The 23,953-nt window shown below is 40.0% G+C and overlaps 1 protein-coding gene and 1 long non-coding RNA gene across 2 annotated transcripts in view; both read left to right on the forward strand.

Moving 5' to 3' along the window:
• LOC143665292 (uncharacterized) overlaps positions 1–16,454 on the forward strand; it is a 28,334-nt gene extending 11,880 nt beyond the window's left edge. Inside the window, exons 2-3 of the long non-coding RNA XR_013166840.1 lie at positions 10,357–10,412; positions 16,253–16,454. This is a non-coding gene — a long non-coding RNA (uncharacterized LOC143665292). The remainder of the gene's footprint in view (positions 1–10,356; positions 10,413–16,252) is intronic.
• LOC143665755 (translationally-controlled tumor protein-like) lies at positions 14,141–14,714 on the forward strand. The gene has a single exon (XM_077139529.1). It carries the CDS (start codon positions 14,190–14,192, stop codon positions 14,712–14,714), a length of 525 nt encoding a protein of 174 aa, XP_076995644.1. The 5' UTR covers positions 14,141–14,189.
• Positions 16,455–23,953: the final 7,499 nt, after the last annotated feature.

Here is a 23,953-nt window from a genome sequence, read left to right on the forward strand (position 1 = left end):
AACTGAAGGCAGTCTTGTGTCTGTGTATTAGGCTGTGAAAAGCCCTTCCTTTACTCTGATGAGCACTGGGCCCAAGAGAGTTGCCCTTCCAGCAAGGAGCTGAGGGAAAAACAAAATGACTGCCAAAACTAAATTCCAGATCCATAGGTCAGCAAGTCCGCCGGCTTGCCCACTTTCCTTCCTTTTCAGTCCTCCCTTCTTTCCAATGTTTTCTTCCTTTCCTCAAAGTGGCCAGACGGGTGACTGTGATGGATCTTTCAGTATTGACTCTGGGAGACCACCTCCAGATGGTATACAAGAATCTGGAATCTTGCATAAGCTTGTATAAGCATGAGCCCATCTTCTTATATTCACCCTCTTCAAGACTGAATTCGGGGCTCTCTAGCATCTCTTCCAACATTGACATTTTTCAGTTGAATTTTTTCTCATGGCCAGGAGCTTAATCCCAGTGAGAAGTGAAGTGGGAAATCTGAGACCCATCATCATCTGCCCTTCAGGACTATTTCAATGGTGAGATCCAGTGCCCCAGGTTCTTCTGACCTCCCTGGAATCCTTCATTCATGCATGCATTCACGCATCCAGCAGGTACTTCCTGAGCACTGACTTTATACTGCTCTCTAATCATGGGGCTCCAGCAGCATTAGGGGTCACAGCCAGGCATCTTCATACTTCACATTGCTTATGCATCATCTCTTCCCTCTGCAGGACCACCTTCTCCTCACCCAGCTCGTGACTGGTAACTTAAGCTTGGTAGTTACGTTAAAAACTGTCTATGCGCGTCAACTTTCTCCAACTATCCCATGTTGCCAAGCGTAAGTGAAAGTCCCAGGTTGGGTGGAGGTCGGAGACGGGAAACAGAGACAGAGACAGGACACCAGTAGTGGGGGAAGGAAGGTTTGTTAGCAGAGGGACAGCATGGAGAGTTGACTCAAGAAATCAACTCCTGCCCATCTTGATTCGTGTAGGAGTTTTAAAGGGAGCTGGGGGTAGATGTTAGGCGGGTTTTTTATTGGTGGGTCCTTGGGAGCTGGCAGCATAAACGCTGCCTTGGTTATGCAAGGTTGTAACTACTGGAGGGCAGATATCGAGAGAGGGAGTTTATCCCAAGAATGCAACTGTGAAGGTTGAATAAAGGAGTTTATCACAAGGAGGTAACTGTTGGAGGGTGAGAAACGTCAGTCTGGAAAGTTCCCAGAGGAGTGCTGAAAAGTCTCGAGATGATTCTCTGTGGTGGCACTTTGCATCCTTGCTTCTTCCTCTGGCTCACCTCTCACAATAAGAACTGTTTTCTCTGTTGTGTCTCCCCATATATAATGCACAGCACCATTATAAGCACTATTTGACTTTATTCCATATATACATTTTCCCTCACCCAGATAGGCTATGAAATCTTTTAAGGCAGGAACCAGATTTTATTCATCACAGTATCCTGTGGCCTAGCCAATGCTTTGTATGAATATGCCTTCAGGCAAGTGCACTGATTCAGATACTTATATCAGCTTAAAGAAAAGGTGAAAGTCTATATCTTCTGATCTGTCTGTGGATGTTTATTTTATTAGAGAAGTTTTGGGTTTACAGAGCAATCACGCATACAATACAAAATTCCCATATACCACCATATATTAATACCTTGCAAATAACTCATTTTAAATTAGAGCAATTTTCCTACAAGTGGACAGTAAATATGACTGTAGTTGTCTAACCCAGAGAAAGAAGAGTACAATAAAAGATGAAAAATAATTGGGGTGGGGGAGGGATAGGGAAAGAAGTGGAACTAATGAAGTATCAGTGGCTGAGAGAGTTCAAATAAGAGTTGAGAGGCTACTTTGGAGGTCACTGTTATACAAACTTCAGTCAGACATTGCTACCAACACCTTGCCAACACCTACCAAAACTCTTCCTACCACTCCTAAAGAATACCTCGGGCATTCTATAAGGTACTACAAAGGCTCTATGCAGTAGGGTAACTTTCTATAACCTACAACCTCCAGATGGGTCCCTGGACCAGATAAGTCCTGAAATGCAGAGGGGCCAGCCCTTCCAGAACATCAACTAGTTCCATTCCCTTATCCAATATTATTGGCAGCCCTTCCAACATGAAAAAGTTAGAATGGACATAGCTGAACTACCCCTAAAGAGTGGGAGAAAGATCAAAGGTGATGGTGGAGTTATATAGAGAAGTTCGGGTTTAACAAATGAGCATGCGTGCTGGATCATTACAGTGATATTTCTTTTAGTCTCCAGTACTTCAGAGCAGTTAGAAATGAAAACCTAAAATTGTGGAATTGTAACCCGTAACAAATTCTGAAATCTTTTCTACAATGAATTGTTGCAATGTACTTTGACATTTATTGCTTTCATGTATACATGTTATTTAAAGAGAAAGAGGAGTATAACAGAGAAGATAGGATTTAACAAATGAGTATCACTGGTGAATCATTATATTGATATTTCTGTTGGTCTCCAGTGTCTTGGAGCAGCTAGAAGAAAAAATGAAAAATTGTGGAACTGTAACCCATACCAAACTTTAAAATCTATTCTATAATCACTTGTTAAGATGTACTTGGAAATTTGTTGCTTTTTTGTATATGTTACATTTCACGATTAAAAAAAAAGTTAAAAAAAGAATCCAGGGGATTTGAATTATCATCCTTGAAAGAAATGAATGTCTTGGGGAAATAAAAATGGATAAGTCACTTGTGGGGAAGATTGTTTTCAATCTTTGGTCATGTCTGTAGTATGGATTGAAATTCTGTGTGGAGGGTGGTGTAGATAAACATGGGTTTTGCCTGTGTAGTTTTTGTTATTCTTAACCAGTTCAGTGCATGTGCATTTATAAAGTCTGATGAAAGACTTTGTGTTCTCTGAGGCTTCATTGATGGGATTTGCTAGCACAGGAAAGTGAAAAAACAGGGATAGAAATTATTATTACTTATTCTCTACATTACAGGTTAGAATCCCAAGCTACAGGCCACTAATCTCTAGACTGCTAATTAGCCCATAATTTGATTTCTTACATAGTTACAGAGCTTTTAAAAAATGTCAATTGATGATACAAACCAAGCTAGCCACTGCATTAAGGTACATGTGTTGAAAAGAGTTATTTACATGCTTATAAGGCACTGTCAGGCCAGAGAAAGCATGTGAAAAGCCTTACAATGAATTGCTGCCTGTCAAGAAGAACCTTTGAAAATGTTAAGTACCATTCAAGTGCCCAGCAGGGCTCCTGCTAACATAGTTTTATTGTCCTCCTGAATAGCTATGGCAATATCATGCCATTCTCCCTACTGAGTTTAACATGTCATTTGCATTTACAGTGTAAAGTTGTTATTGAAGGCAGGATATTTTTGCATGTGCAAATGTTGTCTTCTCTCTTCCCTCTCTGGTAGTGGCACAGTATTTAGGAACCTGCTGCTCAACCACCTGTTCATGCTTATTACTGTGCGAACCACACATTCCTGTCAGCAGTTATAGTGTCTGCAAAGAATATTGCCCTAAACTCAGCTAGGATGACTGGCTTCAGAAAGCACACAGAGCTGGGCAGCAAGATCCCAGAAAACGTGTGTGACACAGCCTTGCTCCATCTGGAAGGATCTGCCCCTACAAGGCCGTGCACCTTCTCCCTCTTGGTAGTAAGAGCTCCAATAAGTGTAGGCGCTGGCTGTTTCTCCTCTCTGGAGCCGGGGGATTTCAGCATGCTCCTTTTACCATGCATGTGGACCATCCCTGGAGCTTTCCTTCTCTGGACCATATCATTCCAAATACCCACTGGCTGGAAAACCCCTGTGCTCACAGGTTAGTTTGACAACACTTTGATGTGGAAGCAGGGAATGTTTGGTGTGGGGCAGCTCCCTTTCACCTAGCTGCAATCAGTTCCAGTAGCAGTTTCTTCTATGTGAAGTGTGGTTAAAAAGTGAAATTATTTAGGTTTCTTTGCCAGTGTGATTCATTTGGGATGACTAGGGGATGCTGTGGGATGGTTTGGTTCCATTATAAGAAAAAGGTTGATGAAGCTAGAATCAAGGACATGAACTAAACAAAAATAAACCAGAATGGGGGCTGCAAGTGTAGTTCAGTGGTAGAATTCTTGCTTGCCATGCGGGAGACTCAGGTTCAATTCCTGGCCCATGTACCTGCCCCCCAGAACCCCCAAAAAGGAAAAATTTCAACAAATGGTGTTGTAAAAATTGGATAGTCACATGGAAAAAGAATGAAATGTGACCCCCACCATACAGCATACAAAAATAAAAATAAATAAACCAGAATGCCTCCCATTCTTGCAATCTAATCTATGCGCTCATCTGTACTGAGTTAGGCAGGAGGAAGGAATTAGAAAGCAGAGAGAGAGAGGAGGAACAGAAGGAAACAAGTGAAGAAGATGAAGCTTGGAAAGGAAAATCAGTACGAAGAGCCATCCCCAAGCTGGGCTGGTAGAACCACACTTAATAACGCAGGATTCTAACTCAACTTCTAAAAAACAGGGATTAAATACAGCCAGATACCCTGGGCCTGGTATTCTTTCTGAGCAGGAACAAAGGGGTAGGCTAAATAAATCTAATCTTCACTTACACTTCAGCCACCCTGGGCTGTCTCAAAGGGTTCTAGTTTATTGACGATTCCTAGGCTACTCAGGAGAAACTTGGACAGGAACATAGGTTTTCAGCCATTGGGATTAAGAAACTGGACAAAAGGAGGGGGAGGGGGAAGGTAAAAGCATTCCTGGGAAAGGAGGCAAAAACCATAACTCTGGGGTGGAGGACGATTCAAGGATAGGGGCTCTCCTGTGAGAGAGAGGGTTGGATCTTCGAACAAGATTGGAACCAGACTTAGTCAGATCCATAGGGACTGAGCACCAACTCCTTTACAAAGCAAGCTTTAAATCTGAAAGAGCAAGTGTTCAAAGTGTATTATTGATCAGAGTATAGAAGGAAGAGAAATCATTAAGGCTAGTTTGTAGAAAGAAAAATAAATGAAGTAGTGGATTAAGAGATAAAGTGGACAGGACACTAAGACTTCATAAAAGAACTCATGGTTAAGAAACTTGTTTTCCCACTGACTTTGGCACCTACCCTGTCACTCCTTTAAGTCATCAGCATTGCTGCCTGGAAGAAACCTTGGACTGGGAGATGGAAGAAGCTCCCCCTTCTGGTGTACTTTGTAAGTTAACCTACAATCGGAGCAGCCCAGACAGCCTGCTCTTTAAATTGCTCTCTGCCCTTGTCAGTTTATCATCACCCAAAAAATTGGGGTCCATTCGAAGAGCGGAGTGGCAATAATATAGGGAATCCAGAGCAAGGCTGCTTTTTGTGGGTCAAACAATATACAGACGCAAAGGCCAATGGCTGGGACTCAGCTTTCCAGAGTAGAAGCCCAGGCCATGCACAACAGAGCTGCTGTTGGGACAAGATCTGAAGAATGGCCTGAAATTCCTAGACCAAGTGGAGGAGTTTGTTGAGGAGTTTAGTCCGAACCAAACGCTGTTAGAAAGGTCAAGTGATGGGTAGGAACAAGCTGGAAGAACAGCAGTGAGAGTTAGATGAGACCACATGAAACCATGGGAGAAAGAATAAGGAGTTGGTAAGCCAAGGAGAGTTAGGGAGAAAGAATCTCAAGGACACTGAGCTCTGGATGTAATATTTTTCTTTTCTAGTAGGCCATTAACTTTGTGTTGAAAAAGCAAATATTATTGCAGTGAATGCCTGGTTTTTGTAATGCTCAGAAGCACTTCCCCATTCCTCTGTTTACCTTGGGAAGCTCTCCTTTTAGTCCTATGCTGGATGTCTTCCATTTACCCTTCCACATCCACCTACCTGCCTTCTGTCTGTCCTCTAAGCCTAACGGTTAACCTCTACAGTATGCCCTCAGGCTTCCAGTTAGATTTGACCGTTGAAATGTGCTAGCAGGAGCCTGGGAGAAAAGTGAGGTCAGGGAGATTGTTCCCCTGACTTCACTCCATTTAGGGTTGACTATGTACATCTACTTAATGAAATAATTCTGAAGAGTATGAGTTCTGCTTATCTTTAGTTCCTGTTTGCTAACTGCTTGACTTTAAGCAAGTTACGTAGTCTCTCTGAGCCTAGCAGGAGCCTGGTCTGTGAAATGTGAAAAATTACAGTCTACTTCATGGGGTTAGCGTGAGGATCAGATTCGATAATGTATGGAAAGCAAACGCAGCTTAGCCGAGTTCCTGGTAGCATAGCAAGTGTTCTCTAACTGTGGGTTGTTGTTAATATTATGAGCCAAAGACTGCAGTTGGGAAGTCACAGGGAGCATCTATGGAGAGAAAGACAATGGTTTAGAGCAACGTTTTTCAAACTGGGGGTTGCCTCCAATTAGTGTAGTGGTCAGGGAAATATTTAGTGGGTTTTATATATATACACATAATTCATTTCATATAATATTCGAATTAACCCAATTTAGTGGATAGTATATATATATATACACACATATATGTATGAATCATATATATATATATATACCAGACTAGAGTAGAATATCAATTAATGCCAAATGTTATGTTAAAGTTATTTTGAAAAACTTAGGATTGGGAGAGAGAAACCGACTTTGAATGACTAGTTGAAATTGGTCTTAAGATATTTGATTCCTTTTCACCTCATTAAAAGAAAGAGTTTTTTCTGTCACTAAAATTATCAGATAATATTTTCCAACAGCTGAAGTGAAGCAATATTTTTTTTAATGATGGAAAATCAAAAGATTCACATTTTTTCTGCCTGATTAAGAATATACAAAACTTTTTTTTATCATATGCTACCTAGAATTACAAATAGAGGATTGTTTCTACAATTTTGTGTGTTTAAATAATTGGAGCAAATAGGATAAAATAACATACAAGAAATGGTTATGCCACTTGTATATATTTTAAAGAATCTTATCCTTACCTAAATCAATTATGATAATGATATGTTTTGAAACATAAACTGTATGCCGAGCCTTAAAATCCAGTGTGACTCTAGAAGATATATTATGGATATGAATTAAACTTAATTGTTTATACTAAGTGAAGAAAAGTAATATTTTGTATTTTCTTTAAACAAAATATAAATTAAGATATTTTACCATGAAGAGATTGCATCTCTCCCTGAGAACAGTATAATGATCTTTTTTACTTTCTAATTCTAAATAAAGATCTGATTATTGTAAAAAAAAGGTAGAATAAAAAATAGCAGAGTGTTTTGTATAAATTTGTGTATGTATGAATGTACTATGTGACATACAAAAAATATTTTTCTTGGGTTTTTGCTAAAAACATTTAGCCATACCTGGGCTAGGGCGAATTGCGTAGCTCAGCATGTATGGGTTGAAGAGGGTAGAGTCAGCCCAAGTGTACCCACTTGTAACAGAGCAGATTAAAGTAATTATTTTCACCGTTGGCTGAACATTGTCATCACCTGAGTAGCCGTTAAAAAAGCAAAATCCTAGTGCCTGGGTCCCCGCACTGGAGATTACGATTTAATTGGACTAAGGTGTGGCTCAGGCATTAGGATATTTTTTTTTAACTCCTCAGGTGATTGTAATATGCAGCCATATTTGCGAGGTGCCGGATTAAAGCAAAGAAGCCTCTGTTCTCTGAAATCCTATGTTAATGCTCCAGAGTATTATCTAATTGCCTCTTGCCTTATTCAATTGAGCAGTCTGGATATCACCATAAATTTCCAGGTCTCATACTTTTGTTATAGACAAATATTAGCACATCCATCATTTAACCCATTTAAATCCCTGGCTAAAAGGGTTGAACCTAACCCACAAAGGTCATTAGGAGGCATATTTTTGCTAAAATACTCTTTTTTTTTCCCCTGTGGTATAGTTCAGTCATTATTGTAAGTGGGGGAGAATTTTTTGGTGGAACTCTTAAATCACTTTTTGCAGACGGTAACTAACTCATGGGAAAAGGATTTGGACTTAACTGGACATGGAAATAGAGTAGAGTACAAAGATCACTGTAGAGAAAGAACTGGCACATTTGGTGGAGGTCAGCTTTTGTCGTTCTCAATGAAAAAATTTAGTTTAAAAATAGAGGAATGTTGTGAAGAAAATAGAAAAGAAGTAGAAGTAATACAAATGAGAATTGATTCTCAGGTTTTTTGTTTGTTTGTTTTTGTTTTTTTAAAGGATAAGCCACGATATATTCAAATCACTATAAAGGGGACAAATTCCCAAAATCAGAAATAGCATAAGGAAATGACAAAAGACCCAGAGGAAATTAAAATAAATATTTCTCTCTAATTATGGAAAATAAATTGAAAATCTGTACAAAAGGGATATTTAGGCAAATATATGGAATACCAAAAATGATCCCAGAAGAGATCATAAATTTTCAACAGGTCAATGATCATGGAATAATTGTTAAATAGTTATATGGAATAAAATTTTAAATAAGTTGTTAAATGGTTACTTCTCAAAAAACCAATAGGCCCCAACGTTTTAATAGTTTCTCAAATCTTCAAAGACCAGATAACATTCATGCTTTTTAAACTATTCAAGAGTATAGAGAAGTAAAGACTCCAAAGTAGTTTACAAATATAAAATAACATTGACAACACAACCTGCCAAAGAAATCACAACAAAAGAGAACTACAGGCCATGTATCAATTCAAAAATGCTAAATGTAATATTTGTAAACAGAAGCTGGCAGAATTTTGAAAGATAGGTTTCAGCCCCAGAAAGAAAGTTAGTTCTGTATTAGGATATCTAGTAATATACTTTCCCACGTTCCTGAAAGGAGTAAAACCATCTGGTTATTTCTATTGGTGCTGAAAATTTGATAAAAGATTACATATATCCATGATCTTTTAACACTGTTCTTAATAAAATAAGAATAATTCTTTTTTTGTTGTTTCTATATTTTTATTTTTTTTTTTATTAGAGAGGTTGTAGGTTTACAAAAAAATCATGCATAAAATTCAGAGTTCCCATATACTACCCTATTATTAACATTGTGCATTACTATGGTACATTTGTTATAATTCATGAAAGAACATTATTATAATTGTAATATTAACTGTAGTCTATAATTTATAACAGGGTTCATTGCTGGTGTTCTACAGTCCTATGTTTTTAAATTTTTTATTCTAGTAACATATATACAATCTAAAATTTCCTTTTTGAACCATATTCTAATATATAATTCAGTGCTATTAATTACCTTCATAATGTTGTGCTACCATCATCACCATCCATTACCAAAACTTTACTATGTTTAAAATATCTATAAAAAACCAACATCATACATAATGGTGAGACAGAGAAATTCCTGTTAAATCCAGGAATGAGGCAAGGATGCTCACTAATCACTCTTAGTTATTACCATTCTAAATATAGGTATTAATTAATGCACAGACAAGAGAAAGGAATAAAGGAGTAAAATAACAATTAGTTACTAGAGATTTTATTCTATTCTTAGAAATTCTTATGAATTGACATATCACTGGAGAAAAACAAGAAAATTTAGTCAAGTGAGTATTATAAACATGATGAGAAAATTAATTGCTTTCTATATACAAACAGCTACCAGTTCAACATGTAAGAATGACCAGGAAAATTCTGAAAACAAAGAGGGAAACCAGCCTACCATATATTATAGATAATACATAATTTCAAAAATTAAAACAGTTTGGTAATGATGTGAATTAACAGAGGCGGGTAGCAGAGAATAAAGAATTTGGAAATGGATCCAGAAATGGTTCAGATGAACAGGGAAATTTGGCTAAAAAGGAGGCAATTCAGTGGGGGAAACGTTGGGGCAATTGGGAAACAATACATTTGGATTCCTACCCCTCTTCTTACATGTGAATAAATTCCAGATGTGTCAAATTTTGAATATAAAAAATAAGCCATAAGAGAAATACCTTAATTTCATTATAGGGAAAGGGATTCTAAGCTTGACTATGAAACTCCAAAACCCAGAAGCCCTAAAACATTACATTATATAATTTTTTTTCCTGCATGGCAAAGATGTCATAAACAAAAATGTAAACAGTTAGTAGGCTTCTCCAAAGCATTTGCTACTGGGGTTGCCACCGTGGCTTGGGACTTTGTCTGGTTCCTCAGTGACGTGGGGCTCTGTGCCTGCCTGCACATCGGAGTGTGGCCTTTGAGGCCCTGAGAAATCAATCTCAAGTCTTCTAATTGCTGGTTTCCTTCATGTAATAAGGTAGCCAGTGTGCCACGAGGCTAACACGGCACCATAACCCTGAAGGCCTTCAATTCATAAAGCTGCTTATGTACCTTTGTCCCACTAACATCACCATTTATTGCCTCTTCTTCCCATAACTGGGAAACCCAAATGGCTAGCGTAAAGTTAATTTTCCACTCATCCCTTTTTATATCTTCTCACAGGAAACTGGTAGAAACTCATAGAGACACGGAGACCCTGTAGACCTTTGCTTCTAAAGGTAAACCTGGCCCTCCTATTTGTTCTTTTCAGCCCAAATGAACTAAAGAAAAAGAAACAAAGAAAAAAATTGCCCACGTATATGAAAAAGTATATCTAAAGTATTTCTACAAACCTTGACAGAAAAAATATATACAAAAAAAATACAACCAGACAATTCACATAAAAAGAATATAAATGACTTTTAAACATAGGTGATATGCAAACCAAATTTACACTAGGTATTTGTTTTCAGATTAGCAAAAATCAAAATTTTGAAAACATTTGGTGTTGGCAAGATTGGAGAGAGAAATGAGCACTTGGACAGGTGATGGATATATAAATTGGTATAATCTCATTGAGGGGCATTTTGACAATTTTTGAAATTTTGAAATAATTTTCAACTTTAAAAATGCTCAAACCCTTTGGTCCAGCAATTCTACTTTTAGAAATTAATCAACAGATACATTTTACTTGCACATATGAGTGTTATGTGTGTATACACATATTAATATATAATTCACTGCATCATCATAATTACAAAAGATTAGACACAATTTAATTGTTTACCCATAGGGGACTGTTCATATAAATTACTGTATGTCCACATAACAGATTCACAACATGTTTTATGTTAAGAAAAAAAAGGCAGCAGAACCTCCTATATACCCTGTATATAATACGGGGTACTATCCTCAAGGTACACTGTAAGGTGAATAGCGTATAGCATGTTGCAATTTATAGTGAAAACATATGAATATTTGCATGCTGCATCTGTGGAAGGGTGCAAAAGAAACTGATTGCCGTGTTTATCTGTGAGGCAGTGAATGGGGTAAACGAGGTCAGCAGTGGAAGGGAGACAATCCTCTCTACACGCCATTTTATATTGTGTGAATTTTCTATTGTGTATATTCCCTATTACAAATAAAACATTTTATATTAATCTGGTATTAAAAAAGAATAAATTTTAAAAATGAACAAGGTAGCATAGTGTGCTGCTTACCCTGCGGTTCTTGTGAGCGTGGAAGCACATATAGTTTTGCAGGAAAGAAAGTGTCCATTTCAGCAGTGGAGCTGGCTGGATCCAGATACGGTTTCAGGAAAGAAACGAAAGCTGAAATGTAGAATCTCCCAAGCACTTAACAAAGTCTTGCCTTTTGGCACCTAATCAATGAACAAAGGCATTGGTCATCTGATAGATTGAACAGAAGCACTATAACAAACCTCTTTTGTTGCTCAGATGTGGCTTCTCTTGTTCTCTCTAAGCCAACATGGCAGGTGAACTCACTGCCCTCACCCCTACATGGACCATGAATCCCAGAGGTGTAAATCTCTCTGGAAATGTGGGACAGAAATCCCGGGATGAGCTGGGACCTGGCATCAAGGGATTGAGAAAGACTTCTTAACCAAAAGGGGGAAGAGAGAAATGAGAGAAAATAAAGTTTCAGTGGCTGAGAGATTTCAAACAGAGTTGACAGGTTATCCTGGAGGTTATTCTTATGCATTATATAGATGTCCTTTTTAGTTTATGGTGTATTGGAGTGCTAGAGGGAAGTACCTGAAACTATTGAGCTGTGTTCCAGTAGCCTTGATTCTTGAAGACAATTGTATAATGATATAACATTTATAATATAACTGTGTGATTACAAAATCCTTGTGTCTGGTGCTCCTTTTATACAGGGTATGGATAGACGAGTAAATAAGTAAGAAAAATAAATGCATAAATAATGGGTGGGATAAAGGGTAAAAGATTGAGTAGATTGAAAAACTAGAAGTGGTCAATGAAAGGGAGGGTTAAGGGGCATGGGATGTTGTTCTAGTTTGCTAGCTGCCAGAACGCAGTATACCAGAAATGAAATGGCTTTTAAAAAGGGGAATTTGATAAGTTGCTAGTTTACAGTTCTAAGGCTGAGAAAATGTCCCTATTAAAGCAAATCTATAGAAATGTCCACTCAAAGGCACCCAGGGAAAGATACCTTGGTTCAAGAAGGCTGATGAAATTCAGGGTTTCTCTCTCAAGTGGAAGGGCACATGGTGAACACAGAGCTTCTCTCTCATTTGGAAAGACACATGGTGAACATGGTCAGGGTTCCTCTCTCATCTGGAAGGGCACATGGCAGACACGGCATCATCTGCTAGCTTCCTCTCCTGGCTTCCTGTTTCATGAAGCTCCCCGGGAAGCATTTTCCTTCTTCATCTCCAAAGGTCACTGGTTGGTGGACTCTGCTTCTTGTGGCTGTGTCATTCTGCTCTGCTCTCTCTGAATCTCCTTCATTCTCCAACATGTTTCCTCTTTTATAGGACTTCAGAAATTTATCAAGACCCACCCAAATGGATGGAGACATGTTGTCACCTAATCCAGCTTAACAACCACTCTTGATTAAATCACATCTCCAGGGAGATGATCTGATTACAGTTTCAAATATACAGTATTGAATAGGGATTATTCTGTCTTTATGAAATGGGATTTTGAATAAAACATGGCTTTCCTAGGGTCCATGCATCCTTTCAAACCAGCACAGATGTATAAGTTCTTTCTTTTATTTTTATTTCTTTTTCTGGGGTAATGCAAATATTCTAAAAATGATCATGGTGAATACACAACTATGTGATGATATTGTGATTCATTGATTTGTATACTGTGTGTGAAGAGTTCTGAATAAAATTTTTTTTAAAGAAAGCACTCTCACAGGTGCTGGAACTCTTGTGGTCTTGGTGGGGCTATTGAGGTGGAAGGGCAGAGTCCTTGGCGGGAGTGCTGGCAGCTGCCTGTGGCATCATGACCCTCACCAACCCTGCTAATGGGTCTATTTTTACCTCTTGAACATTTAGTTCTTTACCATCGTTCCTTCCTCTGGCCTTTAGTGAGCTGTGATGCCAGCCCACACTCAACCCAGCACCCGAGTTTGCCAGTCGGTGTCAGTGTGTGCAGAGGGCTGAGCAATTGGAGCAGGAAGAATTGCCACTAACCTCCTGCCACACTGGTCAAAGGCACAAAGGGCGCGTTTTTGGGCAGGACAATTGCCTTGTCTCTACAGAGACAGCACAGGGCTCCTCAGACACCAGCCTCACTTCACAGTGAGGAACGCGACAGTTGCCTAAAGTCTTACACAGAGACCAGGCCGAGTTTTGGATAAAATTCTGGCTACTTGAATCTGGTGTTCAACACTGTCTGCTTATTTCTTCATGTAATCTCTAATGAAATAAACACGTGAAAACATCTATTATTCTGAGAATTTTTTTTTCCAGATCCTGGTGTGAACTATTTATTTATTAATATTTTTATTGACAAATCTTCACATACATACATTCCAAACATGGTGTACAATCAACGGCTCACAATGCCATCGCATAATTGCGTATTCATCATGATCATTTTTTTTGAACATCTGCATCACTCCAGAAAAAGAAATAAAAAGAAAAAAGAAAAAAACCTCATACATCCCATACCCCTTGCCCCTCCTTCTCATTGACTACTTGTATTTCCATTTATTCCATTTATTTTACCCCTTATCCCCCATAATGTTTATTTATTTTTTATCCATATTTTCCCCTGGATAAAAGGAGCACCAGACACAAGGTTCTCACAGTCACACATTCACACTGTAAAAAATAGAATTTTATACACTCCTCTCGGAGAATCAAGGCAGCTTTTCCGCCCGCCCCCCTCCCCCCAGCGCTGCTTGGGCGGCTGCTGAGTTGGGGCTCCTGCCACTTCCCTTCAGCCGTGATCCTGCTCCTCTGCCGGGACCTCAACAGCCACGAGGAGGTGTTCTCCGCCATTTACAAGGTTCGGGAGATGGAGGACAGGCTGTGCCCGGAGGTGGAGGGAAAGATGGTCAGGAGGACAGAGGGTGGCACTGATGATGCGCTCACTGGTAGAAATGCCTCTGCCGGAGGCGGGGAGGGTGAAGGTCCCGAAAACACGGTCCTCACCTGCGCCGCTGCTGTCATGAACCATCGCTTACAGGAAAGCGGCTTCACAAAAGAAGCCTACAAGAAGTACATCAAAGATGACATGAAATCAGTCAAAGGCAGACTTGAAGAACAGAGGCCAGAAAGAGTAAAACCTTTTATGACAGGAGCTGCAGAACAAATCAGGCACATCCTTGCTAATTTAAAAAACTACCGGTTCTCTATTGGTGAAAACATGAATCCAGATGGGGTGGCTGCTCTCCTGGACTACCAGGAGGATGGTGTGACCCCACATGTGATTTTCTCTGAGGATGGTTTAGAATTGGGAAATGTTAACAAATTTGGATCTATCACCTGTCATCATAAATGGCTGCTGCTTTTCAACCACACAATACCAGACTTCGACTGATGCCATCTCGAACTCCTTTATTTTGACTTTGATTTATTTCGAGGGGAGGCATTGTTTTTAAGAAAAAACATGTCATGTAGGTTTCTAAAAATAAGAACACATTTAAACTCATTTGAGAGAATGCCTCTTAGTTTAATATTTAAATATTAAATATTTAAAAATTAATATTTATTATTAAAAATTAAATATTAAAAAATTCATCCTGTAGTATTCCTGGAGAAGCTAGAGCCTGTTTATAGGTAACTACTTTACAGCCTAAGACTGTCTTCAGATAACATCTACAGTTAACCTACTACTGGGGCTGGAATATAAAAACAAGAACCAAAAGTAGCAGTGCCAGCATTTGAAGCAGATCTTTGTAACATTTCATCATGTACCAATAGAGGTAGTTAACTCTGGAAGAGTTTTATCAAAAAAATAGAGAGACTATAGTACTCTTGGAAGCTAAAAAAAAAAAAAAAAAGAATCAAGGCAACAGTTTCAGGTTCTTTCCTCCAGCCACTCCACTATACCATAAACTAAAAAGGGATATCTATATAATGCATAAGAATAACCTCCAGGATAACCTCTTAACTCTGTTTGAAATCTCTCAGCCACTGACACTTCACTTTGTCTTATTTCTCTCTTCCCTCTTTTGGTCAAGAAGGCTTTCTCAATCCCTTGATGCCAGGTCCTGGCTTATCCCGGTTGCAGAGAACTGTTTACAATTTTTGGTTTTTAAGTTTTAGCTGACTGTAAGGCACAATGCCAGCAGTTTGTGTACAAATGAAAGTGGAAAAAGGCCCTTGGGGTTGTGCTGGCCTGTCCCCACCACAGTTTAGGAGGAGTCCACAGCTCCTGGGCCGGACTCGCTTACTAAGTGTGTGTCCTGCAAAGATAAATGACATTTCTGGACCTCATTACCCTCTGGGTTTAAGAAAAAGAGCAGGTACATGCATTGAACCAAATATAAACAGCATCCTGCAGACGTGTTTTGTCCCATCTGCTTTAAAATAGTTTTAATTAGAAGTAAAAATTGGAATATTTCACATATAAATGTACATCCTCTGCTTCCTTTGAGAACCACCACCTGTGATAACAGGGCCAGCCTGCCCACTGCTGTCCACGCCGGGGCCGGGCGCTGCTCAAGTCTCGCCCACCCCTTCCTATAGTGAAACAGGCCTGATTGTGGGATCCGCTGGCCCAGCAGGCATCCCGTCCGCAGCTTTTGGTCATCCTGTAAGGTTTCTTTCCTGACTTTTAGAATTTAATGATTCTAAGAATTTGGTCCAGCTATCAATCTAGAAAATATATTCCTCTTCCGTGTCACTTAAAAGCCTGGGCATTTGGAGCTAATGTGGGTATAGCAAGCTCCAGCCCGATGCTTTCATTCTTTTTCCATTCACTTGTAGTGGACCATCCTTGGTTACCATGGTGATTACCATTCCTTAATGATAGGCTGCTACCACGCGGGGAATGCCGTTTTCTTTAAGCTCTGTGGAAAGCAGTGGGGATCTAGTAGTAGGTATGAAAGCTTTCTCTACCCCTCTGTCCCTCAGGTGCTCCTCTTGTCAGCACAAAGGAAAAAGACCGCGGATCCAATTTCTCACAACAAGCCAACAGAGAGCTGCTGTCAAGATTTAAGTACCTTCCCTGGGTCCCAGGGACCATGACGGCACGCTGAGAAAGGCAATTTTCAACCTCAGAAAACTGTTCTGCATCAAGTCTCAAGGGACTTAATTAAAATCATCACTTGTTACAGCCAAGGCTCTTGACTCTAACTTCCCACATAAATTGAGCATCCCCATGTGCAAAGAGGCTCCATTCACACACACCCAGAGCCAGTGACAACCAGACTGCGTGGTTCTCTTCCTGCTGGGGATGCTGTGGGCTGTATCCAGCTCTTTCGGGCCATCTGAGGACCGTGGAAGGCAATCCATGGCTCAGGGGCCTCTCCATGCCTTCCAGGCCTCACTTTCTGGGTGCCAGAGGTTCTGACCACATCCAGGGAAAAGGGAGAAGAATGAAGGGCTCCCCCTGGCCCACAAAATCCTCAGCTCACTGCTGAAAATCTCAGTTTGAGAGACAGGTTGGATCTGCTGAGTGCTGCTGTAGCGCACCAGGACCTTTGATGTCCCAGGTGCCAGGTCCCAGTTTAACATCGTGGTTGTATGGAAAACTGGGACTTAGGGAAGAGCTTGACACCAAAGAAATGGGCTAATGTACTACAGTCACCTCCGCAGGATTTCCCCCTTTTCTCCTCTTTTTCCTGCTCCTTCACATTTCCTTACAGATAAAATTAGATTGAAATAAATAATAAATAACTGAATAGGCATGTGATAAAGCAAGTGGAATCTAAGTGATAGGTCTACAGAGGTGTTCATCGTACAATTATTTCAGCTTTTCTGTACATTTTAAGAGGTAATAAAATGTTTGTACCCTCCCCTGATCCCTTACGTGAGCCCTGACTCCCAGAGATGAGACTGGCCCTGGTACTGTGGGGTCAACAATGCCTTCCTGACCAAAAGGGGGAAAAGAAATGTAACAAAATAAGTTATCAGAGTCTAAGAGAGTTCAAATCGAGTCAGGAGGCTATTCTAGAAGCTACTCTTATGCAAGCTTCATCTAGATATTGCTGATTGCTACAGTTTGCCAAATCCCAACCAACATCGTTCCTGTTAACCCTAAAGAACACCCAGGGCTCTATCTGAGATCCTACAAAAATTGCATGCACTAAGTTTACCTTTCAGAAACCTAAAACCTTCAAATGGTTCCTACGCCAGATAAGTCCTGAAACTCAGAGGGGCCACCCTCTCCAAGAGCATCAACCAGATCCATCCCCCGATTTCATACTGTCAACACCCCTTTTCAATAGGAAAAAAGTTAGAATGGGCATAAGCCCAAATATCCCTAAAGATTGGAAGAAGAATCAAAGGAGAAGGAGGAGTTGTATCAGAAAAGATAGGATTTAACAGATGAGTATGACTACTGAATCATTATATTCATATTCCTTTTTAGTCTCCAGTATCTTACAGCAGCTAGAAGGAAAAACCTGAAATTGTTGAACTGTAAGCCATATCAAACTACTTGTAACTACTTGGTGTAATGTATAACTGTAACTACTTGGTACAATGTACTTTGAAATGTATTGCTTTTTTGTATATATGTTATATTTCACAGATACACACACACACGAAAAAAGACATGACAACCAATTGCAATAGCTAACCGTGGCCTGGATCTTGTACTGGAGGATTATACAATAAAGGACATTATTGTATCAACTGACAAAATTAGAACATGAATAGTAGTTTAGAGAAAAATATTTTATCGATATGAATTTATAAAGTTCATACCTGTACTATAATATTATGTAACAGAAAAATCCCTATTCTTAGGAAATACACATTGAAGTATTTAGAGTTGTAATATATAACTTACTCTCAATTGATTCACAAAAAGATATGTATGTGCCTGTGTGTTTAGAAGGGAAACAAATGATAAAGCAAGTGGGATACAATGTTAATAATAGATGAATTTAGCTAAAGAATATACAGGTGTTCTTTGACTATTTTTATTTTTGTAACCTTTTGTAAGTTTGAAATTGTTCCCAAATGAAATTTAAAAAAATGTTTGGAAATAATTAATTGACTGAAGCAGAATTCACAAATGGTGACCCACAGGCCACATAAGGATCACAGAAGGGATTCATTGGGCCACCCAGGCTTATTTTTTTGTTAAATCTGTTGCAAATGTTTAAAAATCAGGAGATTTCACATAAAAAGCCAGACTTGCAGTTTCTCTAGAAACATGGGGAGATCTGAATTCATCAGGCCCCACATTCTTGCACTGAAACAGTTGACCAGGGCTGGGTGGTTTCTGGCCCCTGTAGATGGGACATGTCCTCTCTGCGTGAACACAGAGCCAGTAGGGATGTGTTCCTCATTTACATCACTTGAACAGCCGCTTCCTGCTTCTTAATTGATGCCACTGATCCAGAGAAACCTTGACAGGGGCTAAAAATCATAAAAGGAATGTGAGCATGCGCATGTGCACATGTGCTGTTGTGCAGGAAAATGCAATCCTGTACCTTTGTCTTTGTTTTGCATTATCAAGGGACAAAACTTCCTCCTTATAATCCACTGCCTCCCAGGACACTGCTCAGAGCCACATCATGGGTCTGGGTAAGCAGAGCAGCCTACAAACAACTCTAGGTGTGGCTACAAGTGAGAGGAAAGTCTTTGCAGACTTCTTGCAGTTGAGCAATGCAGCATTTATTTTAGAATGCTCACCTTCTTGATAAAATGTCTCAGTGTACCAGATAGCCCTAGTCTCTTCTATCAAATTGTCACCATCATCATCTATCATAAAGCTTCGTTGTTAGGTGCCAGGCAAAGTAAGCTATGAAGAACTTAGGTGCCTTGGAGCCCAAATTTGATCTGGGCATATCACAATGGGAAAATACTACCTTTTTTGTTTCTGTTTCTGGCATAAAGGAGGTTTGTGGGTTACAATACTTTCTCAGAGGAAAATGGATGCTTGTCACAGTTTAGTGTTTCCTAAAGTTGATCTTTCCCCTGCTTGTGCCTTTTCCTTGCAAAGATCCATGCTCAGAGGATGTCTTCATCGGGGTGTGCTGTTCCCTTGAAGTCCTTTCTGGGCTAGAGGTCCTAGAGTAGGGACCTCAGCTACCAAATCTTCTTTCCAAATAGTCATTGAGTCAATAGGCTGAGCCCTCTGATCTTGGGCTTTGGCCCTATGAAACTTATTCCTGCAAAGGAGAAGCCAGCCTACTTATAATTATGCATAAGTCACGCCCAGAGAACCTCTTTTCTTGCTCAGATGTGGCCTCTCTCTCTCTCTCTAAACCAACTAGGCAGGTGGACTCACTACCTTCCCCCCTACATGGGTCATGACTCCGAGGTGTGTAAATCTCCTTGGCAATGTGGTACATGACTCCAGGGATGAGCTGGGACCTGGCATTACGGGATTGAGAAAGCCTTCTTTTACCAAAAGGGGGAAGAGAGAAATGAGACAAAATAAAGTGTCAATGACTGAGAGATGTCAAACAGATTCGAGAGGTTATCCTGATGGTTATTCTTATGCATTATATAGATATTCCTTTTTAGGTTATGGTGTATTGGAGTGGCTAGGGGGAAGTACCTGAAACTATTGAGTTCCAGGAGCCTTGATTCTTAACGACGATTGTATAATGATATAGTTTTTACAGTGTGGCTGTATGATTGTGAAAACCTTGTGTCTGATGCTCCTTTATCCAGGGTATGGACAGATGAGTAAAAATATAAGGAAAAATAAATAAATAAATAAATAATGGGGTAGGGGGGATAAGGAGTAAAAAATTGGGTAGATTGTATGTATACTAGTGGTCAATGAGAGGGAGGGGTAAAGGGTATGGGATGTATGAGGTTTTTCTTTTTCTTATAATTTGTTTTTCTGGAGCGATGCAGAGGTTCTAAAATGATCATGGTGATGAATACAGCTATGTGATAATATTGTGAGCCATTGTATACTGTGGATGGACTGAGGTGTGTGAAGAGTTCTTAATAAAAATATTTTTTAAATTAAAAATAATAAAAAGTAAACAGTCATTGAGGGCAAATACGGAGCTTAATACATCCTGGTTGGTGGAAACAGTGAATTCAGATCCCATCACCCTTCTGACTCTTTCTCCAGTGCTTCCATCAAGTGTGGAATACAACTCCAACTCCTTCTTTGGCCAACTAGTCCTATTGTGATCTGACCACTGCTCATCTCCCAAACTCATCTTGTCCCTCTCTTCCCTTCCCACACTAAGCTCCAGGCTCACTGGCTTTTTCAATTTCCTACACACGCGAAACTTGTTGCTACCGTGGGCAGGAGTACTTGCTGTTCTCTTTAGAACACTCTTCTCCAGCCTGTGGCCTGCTGGCTCCCTCTCCTCCTTGGAGCTTTGGGTCCCAGGCCAGCTCCTCCTAGCTCCTTTCCTGACCACGATCCCCTTCCCTTTACACCCAATTTCCTTTACAGTATGGTGTTATTGTTTTTCATTGCACTTATCTAAAATCACTTTTATTTGTTTATTGTCTACCTCTTTCACATGAATGCAAGCTCCACAAATGCAAGGAGCTCATATCTTGTTCATCATAGAATCCCCCATGTCCACAGCAAGTGTTTAATAAATGAGTGTCCGCACCTGGGTAGGTGAGACGATTGTAATAATTATGAGGCTCGGGCTTATAGGTGAATGCTATGAAAAATCGAGTCTATACAGTCTAATTTAGATCTATCTTTAAGAATGACTTTTGGCCATTTGTTATATCTGGATGCCAATATTAAAATAGAACTGGAGACATGGAAGAGTGAGATTTGCCACTTCAATTTATTTCCTTAAATGTGGTTTTATGAGTGGCATTGACTGGCTACACAGGAGGCAAGACTGCCACCTAGTGTTTAGAGGAGACAAGCAACATCACAAATACATTTTCTTTTTTTTTTTCTTTAATTGTATGAGTCAATAGAAAACCAAACTTCTGCAACGAGCTATATAACAAACCAGAATATGCTAAGGGAGCATAATTCCCCACAAACAAAGTATCTCTGACGAGGCCCCAAATGGATCCTTTCCATTCTCATGGGCTTCTGCCAAAAGTTGAGATGCTGCCTTTGTTTTAGCTACTAAAGAAATCCTAAGCAAACAGCAGAGCTGTCTAGCTGTTTCACAAGATAGCACATTCTCCGGACTGCTTTTTCTTAAATTCCACCTGCCCTCCCCACTCAAGGTACACAGATGATAAAATAAGTGAAATGGGCGCTAAAGAAAACAATACACCTCTGTCTCAAGTGCTTTTCACCCTGGCTAGATAAAAAATGATATAAAGTCTTCAGAAACACAAACTATTCTGACTGCTGAGACGGTTGCAACTAAGCACAAGAATGACCTGCCTTGAAAAGTCTCGGTAGCCTTAGGATCAAGATTTTCCATTGCTGAGCCATGCTGAAGACCGGCAAGGCCAAAGAAAGTTGTGAAAAGTGGCAAGGATAAGGGTGGCAGCAGGGGAAAAAATTTACTGAAGAGTCTGGACTATAGGGCTCCTAAGATATCACTTTGGGAAACTGGGTCATTAGCACGGATGGAAAATGGGTGGTGAGGTGAGCCTGTGGAGGGGAATAACCGTGGCAACCGAACTATCCATTTTCTTATTATTTCCCTTTCTTTGAGACTAAAAACAGATAAAGTGTAGGCCATTTCAATCAAGCCTAGCAATGGTTTACATCTTCTATAGCTTTTGTTGGCTTAATGGAGCGGGGTGGGGGCGTGGGGGACGGGGCAGGGGGAATTTGAATAAATACTTTCCTAGCATTAAAAAAAAGTCATATACTTTTTGTTCTGATCACGTAGTCTGTGCTCTCTATATCTTAATGCACACAGTATTACGTCTTCATGCTAAAATATATTTTCTAAGCGTAAGTAAGAAATAGTTGTTGAATTATGAAGCCAGATTTAGATTGCTCTTTGGAACCTCTTAAATGCAGGAACCCTTTTGTCATCCTGAAAGCTCTCAGTTCTATTTACATCTCTTCAATGACAAGCAGCTCACTACTTCCTGATGTTGCAGTCCTGTTAGTAACTAATTGTTGGGATTTCTTTCTCTACGTTCATTTATTCACACAGCTGACATTTATTTAGTACTTACCTTGTGCCAGCATGGTCTGGGCACCAAGGACTTAGTGGAGAGGAAAATGAGCCCAGGCCCTGCATGTAGAGTTCACTGTGCTTCTCTGTAACTTTCCCGTCAATATGTGCAAACAGAGACAATAGAGAAAAAGTTTGTCTTTTTGTCTAGTGATTGTCCTCTAAATTTGCAGAAAATCTTTACATTTTTCCTTACCAGCACAGCTTGAAGGGTCAATGAGGATTTTTTGCAGCATGCAAGCCAACCCACGAACAAAAGAGGTAGCTCAGAAAATTGAAAGGAGTGAAAGAATCAGGCCTTCAAGGTGCTGCTTTTGTTTCAATTCCAATTGTTTTCAATCTTTGGTCCCTCTGATCAAGATTCACATTTTAGGGAAAGAATAACAGGTTGGCCCAGCTCAGGTCTCAGGCTTATCCCTTGGCTGGGGTGTCAGCAGAACTTCTTGTTCCCACAGAATGTACTCAGTGAAGCAAAGGGAGTTTCTTCAAAGAAAGATGTGCTGCCAGAAGGAAGAGTGGATGCTGGTGGCAAAACCAACCAATGCCCACGACAGTTGCCACTTTAATCATCATCCTTTGGGCAGACAGATCCCTTGAAGACAAGGGTTACAAAGGGAAAATGAGCTCCTTCCTTAGAAATTAACATTTGGCTGCAAGGCCTGGATCAATTTATCTTATCTTTCTGGTAATAATCCCCAGAGTTGCCTCACCTTTCTCAAGGGACACTTATCCTTGTTGGTCCTACTCAATACTGAGTTAATTTTCCCTGGGAGGCACAGGAGGAGCCTTGCCTGCCTTTCTGCACCCATTGGCAGAATGACAACGAGGACTAAACCTTTCTCTCTGCTCTTACTTTGGAAACCTGCCTGCTGGGTCCATCCCAGGCACAGATACAATCTCAATCCCTGTCTCTCCTTCCAAACAAGCACATTTGCACACCATCCCTCATTGCACCAATTTATCCACGGGCAAAGAATAGAGGACACTGTGAATGTGAATGAACCTAGTTGGTTTTCCAGCCTTGTTCTTGGGAATCAGGCATCGTTGCTAAAAGTGCACACAAGAACATCCTAGATTTTGCTGGGAATTAATGTCAAGACTAAATCTCTGTATATTAATTCTAGAAACGGGGTGGGGGTGGGGGATCTCTCTCCAGCATTCTGTTTTCTAGGAGATTAGTGAGACTCTTAAACCATGTCCACAGACTCCTTGAGTGGGTTGGAATATAATTCACTTGGGCCCAGAGTCATAAGTTCTCTTACAGCTTCCAGGGATGCTTTTCCATTTACATGTCCTTTGTGGCTTCCACCCAGTCTAATTTGAATGACAGTCTCCTTGCTAGAGAGAGAGCCATTGAATAGAGTTGCCTTGGCCTTAAAGACTGTTAGGTATTTAAAAGAGTAAGGGCTTTGCAATGAGAAAGACCTTGGTCTAATTAAGCCCTATTCCTGCCTTGACTAGTGGAGTGAATTTGGTCCTGTTATTTACCTCTTCAATGCTTCAATTTTCTCATCTTAAAAACAAAACAAAACAGTGATAATTGCATACAGTTATTGGAGAATCATAT

The sequence above is a fragment of the Tamandua tetradactyla genome, chromosome 21 (assembly GCF_023851605.1).
Source record: "Tamandua tetradactyla isolate mTamTet1 chromosome 21, mTamTet1.pri, whole genome shotgun sequence".
NCBI classification, from domain to species: Eukaryota; Metazoa; Chordata; class Mammalia; order Pilosa; family Myrmecophagidae; genus Tamandua; species Tamandua tetradactyla.

What these genes read in the sequence shown, in the direction of transcription:
- LOC143665755 (XM_077139529.1), top strand. Translation starts at nt 14,190, where the DNA reads ATGGAGGACAGGCTGTGCCCGGAGGTGGAGGGAAAGATGGTCAGGAGG.